At 33.6% G+C, this 14,307-nt stretch overlaps 1 protein-coding gene across 1 annotated transcript; it reads left to right on the top strand.

Moving 5' to 3' along the window:
- Nucleotides 1-1,604: 1,604 nt before the first annotated feature.
- LOC127850885 (arg8-vasotocin receptor-like) lies at nucleotides 1,605-10,848 on the top strand. Its single transcript, XM_052384278.1, has 5 exons — nucleotides 1,605-2,098; nucleotides 4,015-4,223; nucleotides 5,318-5,405; nucleotides 7,949-8,130; nucleotides 9,340-10,848. The coding sequence occupies exons 1-5, from the start codon at nucleotides 2,093-2,095 to the stop codon at nucleotides 9,488-9,490; spliced, it is 636 nt and encodes a 211-aa protein (XP_052240238.1). The 5' UTR covers nucleotides 1,605-2,092; the 3' UTR covers nucleotides 9,491-10,848.
- The last annotated feature ends 3,459 nt before the right edge of the window (nucleotides 10,849-14,307 follow it).

Below are 14,307 nucleotides of genomic sequence, written 5' to 3'. Positions count from 1 at the left end.
ATCTCTGTTTCAATTAGAACAAGAAAAATAATGGAAGGCGTATCAAAAATATCATACTTAATATAATATGTTATGATTTTAGAATATAGAGTTTTACCAATTAAGATCAATTACAAACAAATAGCGGTAATTAATTTCGAGAAAATCTTTAATAAGTATTTATTAAAATATAATCTGCTTGATGTTGCGGCTGTTAAAATCAACACAGCAATACATGCGTGAATTGTTTGTAACAAGTTAAAAGTAAAAAGTCCTATCAAAGACATAATATGAGCGACTAAACCGGCAAATTTTCACCGATGATTACCACTTGATTACACACACAAAAACAAATACACGAAAGCATTTTAAACATTGTATTTGTAACAATCAATCTCAAATCAAATCAAATCAAATTGTTTTGATTTGATTTGATTTGATTTGATTTGATTTGATTTGATTTGATTTGATTTGAATCTCAACTTCAAACAATCATTTTAACAACAAAAATGTGATAATCGCCTGAAAATAATTCATTAAGTAATTTATTTATTCAACATCGGCGAAGCGGGTATTCTCTACGTCTTTGGCTTTTGGAATCGCAGACTCGCACAAGTTAGCAGAAGTTTAATGGCGGACAGTCACGTGACTGACAATATGGCGGCGGCCAATTTATCGATTCTGGAACGGTCTATAGAAATTAGAGGCCTTATTTGAGATTAATTCGGAGCATAGCCTCTAACGCACAAGCAGAAAAACTACATAACCCAACCATACGTGATTATAAAGACATCATTCGGTTCCATACTTTAGAAACTAAGATTCTCTTTAAAAAGCTATTAAATATTCGTTAAAAATTAATAATAATAATAATAATAATAATAATAATAATAATAATAATAATATATTATTATTATTATTATTATTATTATTATTATTATTATTATTATTATTATTATTATTATTATTATTATTATTATAGTCGTAGTAGTAGTAGTAGTAGTAGTAGTAGTAGTAGTAGTAGTAGTAGTAGTAGTAGTAGTAGTAGTAGTAGTAGTAGTAGTAGTAGTGGTAGAAGTAGTAGTAGTAGCTGTAGTAGTAGCAGTAGTAGTAATAGTAGTAGTAGTAGTAGTAGTAGTAGTAGTAGTAGTAGTAGTAGTAGTAGTAGTACTAGTAGTAGTAGAAGTAGAAGTAGTCGAAGTATTATTATTATTATTATTATTATTATTATTATTATTATTACTATTATTATTAATATTGGTAGTAGTAGTAGATGTAGTAGTAGTCTTAGTAGTAGATGTAGTAATTGTAGTAGTAATAGTAGTAGTAGTAGTAGTAGTAGTAGTAGTAGTAGTAGTAGTAGTAGTAGTAGTAGTAGTAGTAGTAGTAGTAGTAGTAGTAGTAGCAGTAGTATAAGTAGTAGTAGTAGTAGTAGTGGTAGTAGTATTAGTAGTAGTAGTAGAAGAAGTAATAGTCGTTGTAGTAGTGGTCGTAGTAGTCGTTGTTTTAGTATTTGTAGTAGTAGTAGTAGCAGTAGTAGTAGTAGTAGTAATAGTAGTAGTAGTAGTAGTAGTACTAGTAGTAGTAGAAGTAGTTGTAGTAGTAGAAGCAGCGGAATCAGTGATAGTAGTAAAATTGTTATGAAAAAACAACACAGTTACTTGAAAAACCAATGTGGGCACTATAAACAATTGTAGTGTAGTCCTGAACAGTTTTCAGTCATGTTTCTATGGCTAGAAACATAATAGCTTCAACATATATATCACCATCCGAATTAACTAATGACATCACACAACAAGGAAAACGTAAAACATTGATGTACTTGAGTTTTTTGCTTTATGTTAAATTAAAAATGGAATCCTATAAAAGGTAAAACATCATTATTTTCAATGTTTTAATCACGCAATGAAAATGTCATCAACACTGGCACGCACGAAAGAAATGTTATTTAACTGATGTATACGTATAGCTACACCTGTGTGGGATTTGTTTCAGATACTATGCTATATGCCGGCCTTTGGAGGTACAGTATAAATGTACGTGGCCACGAGCACGTAAAATCATTCTGTTCACGTGGTTGGTTTCCACCGTCCTCTCGATTCCGACGATTTTCATGACGGTATGTATCTATGTAGCTTACGTGCGAAATTAAAATATAATAAGAACATACACATATAGGAATAACCGGTTACTGCCTGATATTTTTGTAATATATCAGGCAAGGCTTATAATAATATAACGACGAGGCTTGCCGAGCCGTTATTTTATTCTAGCCGAGTCTGATATAATACAAAAAGATCAGGCAGTAACCTGTTTTTTCTGTTTATCATACCTCTACGTCTCTGATTTTAAAGAAATAATGAAAATAATCGCAAAAAGCTGCAGTTTTAGCGGAAAAGAATACGACTTTTGTCGTTTGACGTGTTAATACTGACGTCATGAGCACGCGCGCTTATTATTTGTAAAAATGTTTTTGCTTTTTGTTTTGCATGTTGTGTTTAAAATATATTACATCTTGGCATCAATTTGTTTGTTTTGTTGAATCAGATTTGATTATACTTAAAATTAGTACTTTATAGTTGATTCCGAGAAATATGTCCATCCTCCACACATGACTGATATAAGAACTTCCTGTTGTCCATCATATAAAAAAATATATCAGGCAACGTTATATCAGGCAGATATCAATGCGGTGGTATGATAAATTATTTTAGTGATGTTATCTAGCACAATGCAAATCATCTAATAAATACGTTGTCAACTTAGTGTTTATACAAATACTAAGACCAAACTGTACTGCTTGCATTGGGATTAGTTTAGGATTAAATGTTAAGACAGAACTTTTTAAACAATAGAAAAAACAGGTGAAACGTTAATTAATGATACAAATTGAATGACAGTCCAGAACAAGCACTACAAGAAAACAACTAAGCCAGAGTGCTTTGTAATTTTAAATAATGATTTTTTTGCTCAGTTGAAACCTCATTAGTATAAAAATGACATGTACATGGTTAAACAATACTTACTAATTATTCAAATTTGTTGTTACGACGCATATACACCAGTTTCAATCCTTCAACAATGTCTAGTAAACGTGTCGGTATTGGCGTTTAATTTAAATATGAATTTCATTGAAGTGGACAATAATTGATTTATAGTAAAGTTAAACGATTGGTGATTAAAAGAAAAATATATTCCTTATTTATATGTATGTGTTGATTAAAGATTGCGAAAATAAAACGTTCAAAATACAATAGTATATACTCGCTTGAAGAAATAATTTTCATTTATGTGTACACATATACAAAGTGTTATTCATAACGCTACAGTAGAGTTTGACTCTAAACAATTTTAATGCTAACTTTCATTCCGCAAAGTCCTTCGCTTTGTGGATGTTCGACTCACTTGAAGTTGCTTTATTTAATATTTATAATATACTAGTGTATTACAGATGGTATATAAGTCTTTATTTTAGAGAGTTCTTATTTCTCATTGATATTGCAGTTCACTAAGTAAACATTTTTTTCTGGATTTCTTTGTATCGTTCACGTATGGCGATGAATTTCTAAGCACTGCATACATACTGCCAATGTGTCAACTCTGTCTGTACCTTCTTTTTTAACCCATTTATGCCTAGTGAACTCTCCCATCCTACTTAATTGGATGAATGTATTTCCAAAATTAGGGATGTTTAGTATATTTATTTCTATATTTAGAATATTTTTTTATAGAAATTCCGTTAAGCCAACAGCGCAGACCCTGATGAGATCATCTGGGTCTACGCTGTTTGCCGAGGCCTTTTTTCTAGACGCTAAGCATAAATGGGTTAATGGAGACTGAGTGAGCAACCTATTTGCTTAAGTCTCACTATAGGAAACAGGGGCTAAATGCATGTGCGTATATTGTCAAGATCTTGTTATAGGTCTTACTTATTCCAGTATTTTACAGAACAATAAATAAATATTGTTTTGTGCGACTTAGCATATTCGAAATGGGATTAATATTTCTAAATGCAATATATGGCATATGTTTCAGACCTTCTTTACAAGCCATTACGCGGACTTGCTTGCAAAGACTTGCCTGCCCCTCTCTGCCAACGATTTGTATCTTTACCTGTATTTTTGCTATTACCTGGGGTTGTTGTTCGTTGTGCCAGCGATCATCATGTGCTGTACGTACGGCCTCAGCTGCTACGGGCTCTGGCGCAGCACTCAGATCACAATGACTCTGCAAGGCAAAAAGCGGTACGTTTATTTCTTGTTCGTTAAGAAGCAATTCGAGAAATTGCTATATGCAACCAGCATCAAACCAGAAAAGCTTGCAAAAAACTCGCAGTCCGTTCAGCGTATATGCTTTTCGTTGCTCATTAGTACCTTAGGGTTGGAAATAAAGCCTTTAAAACCTGATCTAGTGAAGACGGTTTTTGGTTACATTTAAATTTCTAACTCACGCGCAAAATGCCTATTTGAGCGGGAAAGGGTTAAAAAAAGATGGCACTGGCCAGTAGAAAGCAGCGTCGTATGAAAATGGGTCTGTATCCATATGCGGCCGTTGTAGTTCTAGACTACCTGCGAACTTGCGCAGTCCGGCCGGGAGCTATCATGTACGCTCTAAAGTCACGCAATCGTATGTTGTCTCATAAGCGGACAATGTATATAAATAAATATGGCATAAACCCATTTTCGCATGACGCGGCTCTTATCACATGTCAATTGAGCAGTGTTTGAGTTTACACATTAATCGATCACTTCGCCGACTTAGTCTTCTAACTTATAACGTTCATTTCGTTACTACGACACCGTTTCTTTATCTATCCGCGAGTATAAAGTCGTGTGTGACTTGATGATTTTTTTTTCACAATGACGCAAAGTCAATTATATCCTGTATATTGGTGGCAAAAAAGCACATGTTTGCATTAATGAAAATCAAATAAGTCGCGTTCTGAGAGAACTGGGCATAAATCATGTGCGTAAAGTGTCATCCCAGATTAGATTGTGCAGTCCGCACAGGCTAATTAGGGACGACACTTTCCGCCTTAACTGGATTTTCATGTAGAAGAGACTTCCTTTGAACTTCATTTGTGAAAGTGTCGTCCCAGATTAGCCTGTGTAGTCCGCACAGGCTAATCAAGGACAACACTTTCCGCTTTTATGGTATTTTCTTGTTTCATGGGAGGCTCTTCTTTGCGAAAATCTTATTAAGGCGGAACGTGTCGTCCCTGACAAGCCTCTGTGGACAACACAGGCTAATCTTTGACGACACTTTTCGCACACGCATTTCATCCCGTGTTCTAAGAGCGCGATTAATTGTGTTGACGTTATGTCTGATCTCGATGCAGGGACGTAGTGGTGAAGAAGAGTGAAGGAGGCGCGGTGCAGAGCAAAACAACCCCAAAGGAACAAGATGACGTTACCTCACGAAGGAGGGTATGAATAAAGCAGAGTACCATTTTTTATTGAAGCAACTGCAGTTTTTGTCCAGTACGCAATCTAAACGCCACAAAGAACTGCTCAGTTTTAAATATTATTTAAGAAATAATATTTTTCTATGATGGTTTGTTGTCGAATAGCCCACAGTAAGGAGTATAGATGCGTAGGAGTTAAATCACGAGTGCGAAGCACGAGTGATTTTATAACACGCATCTTTACTCCTTACTGTGAGTTATTCGACAACAAACCATGATAGAAAAATATTAGTTCGATTCTAAAACGATTCTGATTGATTTGGTTCAAGCTTTTGGACGTGAACTAGATTTCTATATTTTTCCCTACCCCGCCCTTCTTAGTACAAAGTTCATTATTAAGTGACGTCATTGAATTGTACAAACATATGACGTCATTGCATTCAAAATATTTTGCAAATGACGTCACTTTCATTGAGAACAAAAATCGTAGAAACTAAATGACGTCACGTTTATTGACGCTACTGAAGAGCTGACATGCTATAAATGTTTTTTTAATTACGTTTCCTAGCAAATTCTTTGTAGGCGTAGTTATGCCACTTATCACCAAATATACAATTTGTTGATTCATTACTTTTCTATACATGCTACATTTATTACATTTCTTTTACAGCGGGTTTAAACACGTTCATTTTACTGCAATATTTTTTTTATTTATTCGGAACTATTTTCGAAATATTAAGCTCCGCCCATAATTATCACAGAATAACCCACACTTGATTTCCTTCTTTGTCTATAGAAAACAAATTGCGTGAATGTAAAATAACGTTTTACTTCACTGTGTTTGCGCAATAAGTAAGTAGGATTGCTTATACCAGGAGTTGTCACTGATAACTATGAACCAGGGCTTATTTTCCTGATTTTGTGAAGCGGCCCTGCATAAATGTTTCAGAATTATTTATAGAAAACCTTGAATCACACAAATGAATATCTTCTGAAAGGAAAAATAAATCAAACATAAGAAAATAAAGTATCTCAATTCAAATTGTTAAACAGTTACATTTGGTCATTTGTACATGTTATAAATCAACTTCTGTTTATTATCAAATTTTACAAATTTTAAAACAACACCTATTGTTAAAAGGTTTTCTGTTAGCTGTGGTGGTTGATTTCCAGGTTCAATGTAATGAATAATTTTCACATCTATTTCTTGACAGAAAGAGCCAGGATACTTGCAACCATTCATTCTTGTTGTCTGAAATAACACAAAACATATTTTTACATACTATCAACAACAAATCAATACATAAATATTACTATCTTTAGATGTCCGAATTTTAACAATTTTGTAATATAGTACATCGAGTGAAAGACCTACTTTTGATTTCAGATAGTTGGTATCTTAATTTAATTATATCGTTCCCAGAACATTATAATAATGAAACTGTTGAACATATTCATGTGAATGGATCACAGTTAGACTTTATTTGAACCAATATTTACAATAATTGCAAACGGAAAAGATAAAATACATAAATCATATGCTTTCATTTGCATAAAAAAATTCAAATTCCTTTCCTCATAATTTAATCGATGTCCGTTTTAATAGTGCACTGTAAAACACTTACCCTTCTGAAGAAGTATTCGGCTTTTTTATGGTTATCCCGAATTTTAATAAATCTGGGTTATTTGGTGTGTTTTTATTATCTTTTTTGCATAGAACCGCGAGTTGCGCGACGCCATTTTGTTTGGATAATTTTGTTTGGTTGATCGGCCGCGCGTAAACAAATATGCATCGCTTTTAAAATTGTATTCGATTCACGTTTGTAATTGATTGAAACAACGATGCCTTTTAAACGATTAGTAAACAAAAATTGCGAAATCGAAAAGACAAACGGTGAAAAGAAATTTAATTTAAATTGTGAAATGTCCGTTTTTGACAGTTTTGAGCACACAATGTCCGTTGTTTGTAAAAAACCGCGGCTTTGTTACATTTGTGAATTGACCGTGTCAAAATGTCAAAATGACCGTCCACGGCCAGTCTCAAGGAAGGAAAAAAGCCCTGTGAACTATAGACTAGTTAGCAGATTAATTGTTACGACGATATACATAGTTATCGCTTTAAAGGCGTTTATATGTAATGATGCGACGATGTTACGAGTAATTATGGCTATCGCTTTGTGTTTCCTTGCATAATTTTCAAGTTTATATAAAAACCTAACTGGCAACTTAATTATCCCCATACAATTGTACGAAAATTAAAAAAAAATGTTTGGCCGCGCACTGGGAAATAGGGGGTTTCATGTACGTGCTTAAAGTATCGTCCTAGATTGGCTTGTGTAGTCCGGAAAGGCTAACGAAGGACGACATTTTCCGCTTTTATGATATTTTTCGTTTAAAGAGAGTCTATTCTTAGCAAAAATCCAGTTTAGTCTGAAAGTATCGTCCCTGATAAGTATGCGTGGACTGTACTGGCTAATATGGGACGACGCTTTAGTCACAATCATTGAACCGTATTTTCACTGAGTGCGGCTCGTGTAAAATAACGATGCCCTATCATTCTTCAAGGTCATCAAGCTACTGATCTTGATTGTCGTGATCTACATAATCAGTTGGGGGACTCCGCTAATTGCCCAGCTCTATGCTGCGTTTGTGAACGTCGACGACAGCAAAATCGTTCGCCTTGTCAGCGACTCTCTCACCTTCTTGAGCAGTTCCGTCAATCCGTACCTGTTTATGATTATGTCATCGTAAGTAATTTATCTGAATTCCAGACTTGCTCTTGAAGGTTACACCTTACCTGTTTATTATCATGCCATCGTAAATTCGTACCTGTTTATGATCATGTAATCGCAAGTATGTAACTGTGTATGATTATGCCATCGTAAGTCCGTTTCTGTTTATGATCATGTAATCGTAAATTCGTACCTGTTTATGATCATGTCATCGCAAGTATGTACCTGTGTATGATTAAAGCATTTAAAGTATGTACGTGTTTATGACAATGTCATCGTAAGTCTGTACCTGTGTATTATCATGTCATCGTTAGTCCGTACCTGTTTATTATCATGCCATTGCAAATATATAACTGTTAAGTATCATGCAATCGCAAGTATGTACCTGTTTATGATCATGTCATTGCAAGTCCGTACCTGTCTATTATCATGTCATCGTAAGTCCGTACCTGTTGATGATCATTTCATCCCAAGTCTGTACCTGTTTATGATCATGTCATCTTAAGTCCGTACTTTTGTATTATCATGTCATCGTAAGTCTGTACCTGTTTATTATCATGTCATCGTTACTCCGTACCTGATTATTATCATGTCATCGCAAGCCCATACCAGTTGTGTATCATGTCATCGTAAGTCCGTACTAGCTTTTTATCATGTCATCGCAAGTCCGTACCTTTTTATGATCATTTCATCGCAAGTCTGTACCTGTTTATGATCATGTCATCGCAAGTCCGTTCCTGTTTTTAATGATTCCTTCGTAAGTTAAGTATAATATTTCAAGAATTACTCTCATAACGTCATGTTCTTATAAGGTCAGGCTATAGTATTTTACACTTTACGAGAAATATAAAGATGTTGAACGAAAACAATGCTTGCGTCAAGCCACGCACGCTCGTATAACGTACACAGATAGTGTCATCGTAAATGAATTTGCAGACGTATAAAAGGGTTTGTTAACAACTATATTTCTTTTACAAAAACATTTATCGGATATTTTATCAAAATGTCAATGTGAAATATAATACATGCATTAAAGAGTTAATGATTTACATGTAAACCTAAAGCGTATATTTTTTCTCTGACTAACTAACAAATAAAATATTTAAATAATGCGGTTTGTTCTGAATATGTTTTGACAGGCATGTTTCTTTCGATTCCTTCTCATTTATAAAACATTTTATACAACAAGGGTTTTCTTTTTACAAAAATCGATATATCATCCAGGAAATTCGTGCCGAAGGATCATCCGTGTTTGAGGCTATGCCGCCGACGTCGAGCTCTGACGTATTCCAAAGCAAAAGGGTCCTCCGTCTCGATGACTACAGCCACGACATCCGCCACGAACGGACGCGACGAGTACGCTAATTACAGCTAGATAACTTTTTATTTAACCCATTTATGCCTAGTGAACTCTCCCATCCTTCTAAATTGGATCAATTTATTTAAAAAAAAAGGGATGTCTAGTATTTTCATTTCTATATTTAGAATAGTTCTTACATAAATTCCTTTAAGCAAACAGCACAGACCCTGATGAGACGCCGCATCAAGCGGCGTCTCATTTATGTCTACGCTGTTTGCAAATGCCTTTTTTCTAGACGCTAGGCGTAAATGGGTTAAGGAGCGTTGTTCGAAAACTGGGCATAATGCTTAAGCGTTAGGTGTCTGACCAGATTCAGGGACGACACTTTCCGCTTAGACTAGACTTTCTCAAAGTAGAGACTTCCTTTAAACGAAAAATACCATAAAAGCGAACAGTTGTCCCTGATTAGTCGTAGCCTCGACAGGCTAACCTGGGATGACAGTTAACGCAAATAGCTTTTAGCCTAATTTTAGCCCAATTTTCCCATAACGAGGATTATTCACACATATTGTAACGTGTTATAGATGTGCCTCTTGTTTAAACAGCTCTATTTTTTCAGTAAATAAACTGTTGTGGCTTTTTTCAAGCAGTGTTTTGCAGGAAATTCAACAGTTATTTAACACTACAGTTGACGTAAGTTGTTACATAATATCGCATTGTATTTAGATGCACTATTCTAGCAGTCGAATCTTACACATGCAAATTAATGGCGACGAAGACTTTTATTTATGTATATTGTCACGTATTATAGATATGCCTATTTTATTTCCGTGTATAAAAGACCTAAGAGGCGAATTTTTTAAATCTTTGTTCCAATGACATTTCAATAGTTTTTTTTAGCTTATTGTTGTCATACTTTGTCTCTGTATTTTATCTTTTTGACGATGTTTTTTATTTGTACTTAATTTTCTTGCATTGTTATTTAAAAAAAAAAATTTTTTTGTTAAATTACATTGTTATAGTGTTGTTTATGATTAATATGTTATCGAATCGTGCTTTACACATGACTCATTATTTTGGAGTACATTTGTTTCACTCGTTCCTGATGACTTTTATTAATAAAGAAAATAATTTTAAGAAAAACATAAAATCAAAAAGCATTTATTGTAACGCCTCGCTATTCCAAAAGATAAGTTTCTGGTTTGAACAACACGCGATGAACATTTTAATTATGTATGCAATATTATTATTGATAATATCGGCTCCAGATTTCATGTGTTTTAGAAATACACATATTTGTAACGTTCGGACACACATGCGATGTTGTGTATTGTGTAATTGTGCTATTGAACTATTCTGTACAATATCATTTAATGTAGTTTTTTCTGTTTCTTTCAGTTTGAGCTTGTGACGTTTTAAATTGATAAAGTATAGTATAGTGTTGTTTTATTTTCATATGGACTTTCCACTTGAAGAATTAATAGGGAAACACAACTGAACGAAAAAGAATGCAGATATATGCTTTTTTGCTTAGTCGCATACATAAAAAAATAATAAAAGCAATGCCATAACGAAAACAATTGAATATATAAAAAATATAATGAAGTTACCGAAAAAAATCAATAAAAACTGTTTACGAGAGAAACGCTTTTAAAAATAGATTTGAAAGAAATACCCGATGCTATTGCGGTATTTGATAACGCGACGCACTTTTTAAATATATTTTAAGATAGTGAACATTTCAAAACAGTGTAACATTTTATTAACCCTTAAAGCGCTGGAGCTGAATTTAAAAGGCCTTTGCAAACAGTTTGGATCCAGATGAGACGCCACAGAACGTGGCGTCTCATCTGGATCCAAACTGTTTGCTATTCTGATAGTATTCTTTGAAAAAAAATCGAAGAAAATGCTAATTTTAGAAATTCAACAGACGACGTTTTAGCAGACGACAAATTACCCAGCATGCAAAGGGTTAATTTGTGTAAGCGTTTCAATATATGCTAGTTTGATACATTCTCTAAAATTTGGTAACTGAAGAAAAGAAACAAACATCCATATAAACCAATTAATTAGATAAGTTTACCAAATTATATTTATCTTTACATAATTAAGAGATTTCACTAATTTTATACGTTGCCGTGTATATTTTTACCGAATACAACCAAATGCAATGTCACACGCTTCAGTTGAAATGAAATTCTGATAACTCAACACAACGTACCAACGTCTTATGTCAAGCGTTAACCCTTAAAGCGCTGGAGCTGAATTTTAAAGGCCTTTGCAAACAGTTTGGATCCAGATGAGACGCCACAGAACGTGGCGTCTCATCTGGATCCAAACTGTTTGCTATTCTGATAGTATTCTTTGAAAAAAAATCGAAGAAAATGCTAATTTTAGAAATTCAACAGACGACATTTTAGCAGACGACAAATTACCCAGCATGCAAAGGGTTAATTACTGCAGTTCAATATTCCTTCTTGGAATAGGATCGCCACATGGCCTCCGTTGACGGGAAAATTCTGCAGTTAAGTATTGAAGCTAATTTAAAATGAGTATCGGGGCATATATACAATTTGCGAAAAGTCATTTTACGATTGTTTGTGAAGATACGTGAATACATAAATATGTGTACGTCTATTTGTGCCATATCGCTACCTTCTGTATTATTATGGTATGATGAGTCGTGGGTTCTTTTTGAGTCGTAAGTAATTGAGCATAGGGGTCGCGTGAAAACCCTTGATAGATAGTTCGCATATGATAATGTTCGTTACGGAACATGTTTTAACACATCGTTTTGTTGATCAAAAATGCGACAAATACAGGTAAATATTGTACTTCGTGATATATCGATACGTTCTTATAAAATATTTCATCCTTTTTGTATTGTTCAAATAGTGTTCCAAGTAACACAAAATCGTATATGCATGAGTATTTTCCATGCTACATCGTCAGTATAAATACATTGTTTTCACAATAAATTTAAATCCCCTGGAATTGCAGTTTTAAGGCTATTTACAGCCATGCAATGTTTGCAATTGAATAATCAATCAGAATCAGCGACTCAATAAGAACCTATTTTTGAGATGGCGGTTTGACACTATACGCAAAATCGATTCGCTATTATTATTGCAGTCGATAAAGATTTGAAAAAAGAACAAATATAAAGATCGAACTTTAATAATTTTGTTTATACTGATTCATAGTCATAATTTTGTTTATACTGATTCATAGTCAATTTTTTATAAAATATTTATACAGTAGCATCTTTATAAAAATTACCCGCGACTCAACAAGCAATAAGCATATATGCGTCTTGTTGCAATTATCGAATGTAGAAACCTAGCTGCGGATTTTTTTATTTTATGCTTAAGCTTAAGGCTATCTACTGAACTATCATTATGTTCGACGACATTGATTTCTTCTCCAACTGCTAAAATAAAGATAATTTTCTTTGATCTGACAGCATATCATATTATACTCACCATAAATAACTATTGTTTTTGTAAACGATTGTTCCTTTGTTTGTATACACGTATGTTGACAAAACTATACTTTTGGATACAAATTAAAACATATTTGTCAATGGTTCAGCATGTACCCCCAATATTTGCGAATTACAAGACGTACATCTACTGTCACTAATGATAATAAACTAAAGAGAGTTGAAGGTTTCATTAATTTTCTATTATATGGGAGATTTTACAGATCAAGACTGTATATTTAAGTACGCTCCGTACAAAAAAAGCTTGATTAAACTTATAAATATAGAATCTTGCACGAGTTGTCATATCATACCATATTTTATAAAACGAGTTCAGGAATTTTGTTAGTAAGCGAGCCTTTGGCGAGCTTACTAACGAATTTCCTGGACGTGTTTAATAAAATATGGTATGAAATGACAACGAGTGTCAGATCATTTTTATCACATGCTTTAAAATAAGCAAAATAAATACATATTTACGCAAACAAAATGATAAATCCCAACTGTTGTTTACATTTTGTGACATCATTTGACGTTGCATTGTCATTCTAGCAAAATAACAAATGCGATTGGTCAATCGAACGAAAACTAAACCAATTAAAACGCTTAAAAAGTATATTACACATGTGTAACATAAAAATATTCGTAATGGTTACATTACATGGGAAACAGATTATGGCATGTGATAAAAGTCAACATGTAAATATACATTTTTCATTTAGTAATTTATCATACCACCGCATTGATATCTGCCTTATATAACGTGCCTGATATATTTTGATATATCATGGTCAACAGGAAGTTCTTATATTAGTCATGTGTGGGGGATAGTCATATTACTCGAAGTCAACTTTAAAGTAATTATTTTCAGTAAATTCAAATCAAATTCAACAAAACAAACAATTTGATACCAAGACGATATATATATATTAAACACAAAATGCAGCACAAACAGCAAAAAAAAAACACACAACATTTTTACAAATCTTAAGAGGGCGTGCTCATGACGTCATTATTAACACGTCAAACGACAATTTTCATGTTCTTTCCCGCTAAAACTGCAGCTTTTTTCTCGGCATGAACAAACGAACTACTCGCATATACTCGTTGATCCGATTGTCTAAGCCTCGCATAAGCTAATTAGGGACAACACTTGCTGCTGTTATGGATTATTTTTCCTTTAAAGAAAATCTCATCAAAATGAAATCCAGTCCAGGCAGAAAGTGCGGCCTTCACAGACTTATCTGGGACGACACTTTGCGTACATGCATTTATACCCAGTTTTCCGAGAACTAGGCTCATACATACAATATTTCAACTGTTATCTCGAAGAGAAAAAATACCAAAAATAGTTCACTGATTACCTAAACAGAAATCTATTAATTCGGCTTCATATCATCTTTTGAACGGC

This window comes from Dreissena polymorpha, chromosome 11 (assembly GCF_020536995.1).
Source record: "Dreissena polymorpha isolate Duluth1 chromosome 11, UMN_Dpol_1.0, whole genome shotgun sequence".
In the NCBI taxonomy this organism is placed as follows: Eukaryota; Metazoa; Mollusca; class Bivalvia; order Myida; family Dreissenidae; genus Dreissena; species Dreissena polymorpha.
This window is presented reverse-complemented; position numbering and strand designations above follow the sequence as displayed.

Bases quoted from the DNA above. Each gene is read 5' to 3' on its own strand.
- LOC127850885 (XM_052384278.1), top strand. The intron at 4,224-5,317 runs GTACGTTTATTT...ATCTCGATGCAG, and splicing joins ACTCTGCAAGGCAAAAAGCG to GGACGTAGTGGTGAAGAAGA. The intron at 5,406-7,948 runs GTATGAATAAAG...TCATTCTTCAAG, and splicing joins ACGTTACCTCACGAAGGAGG to GTCATCAAGCTACTGATCTT.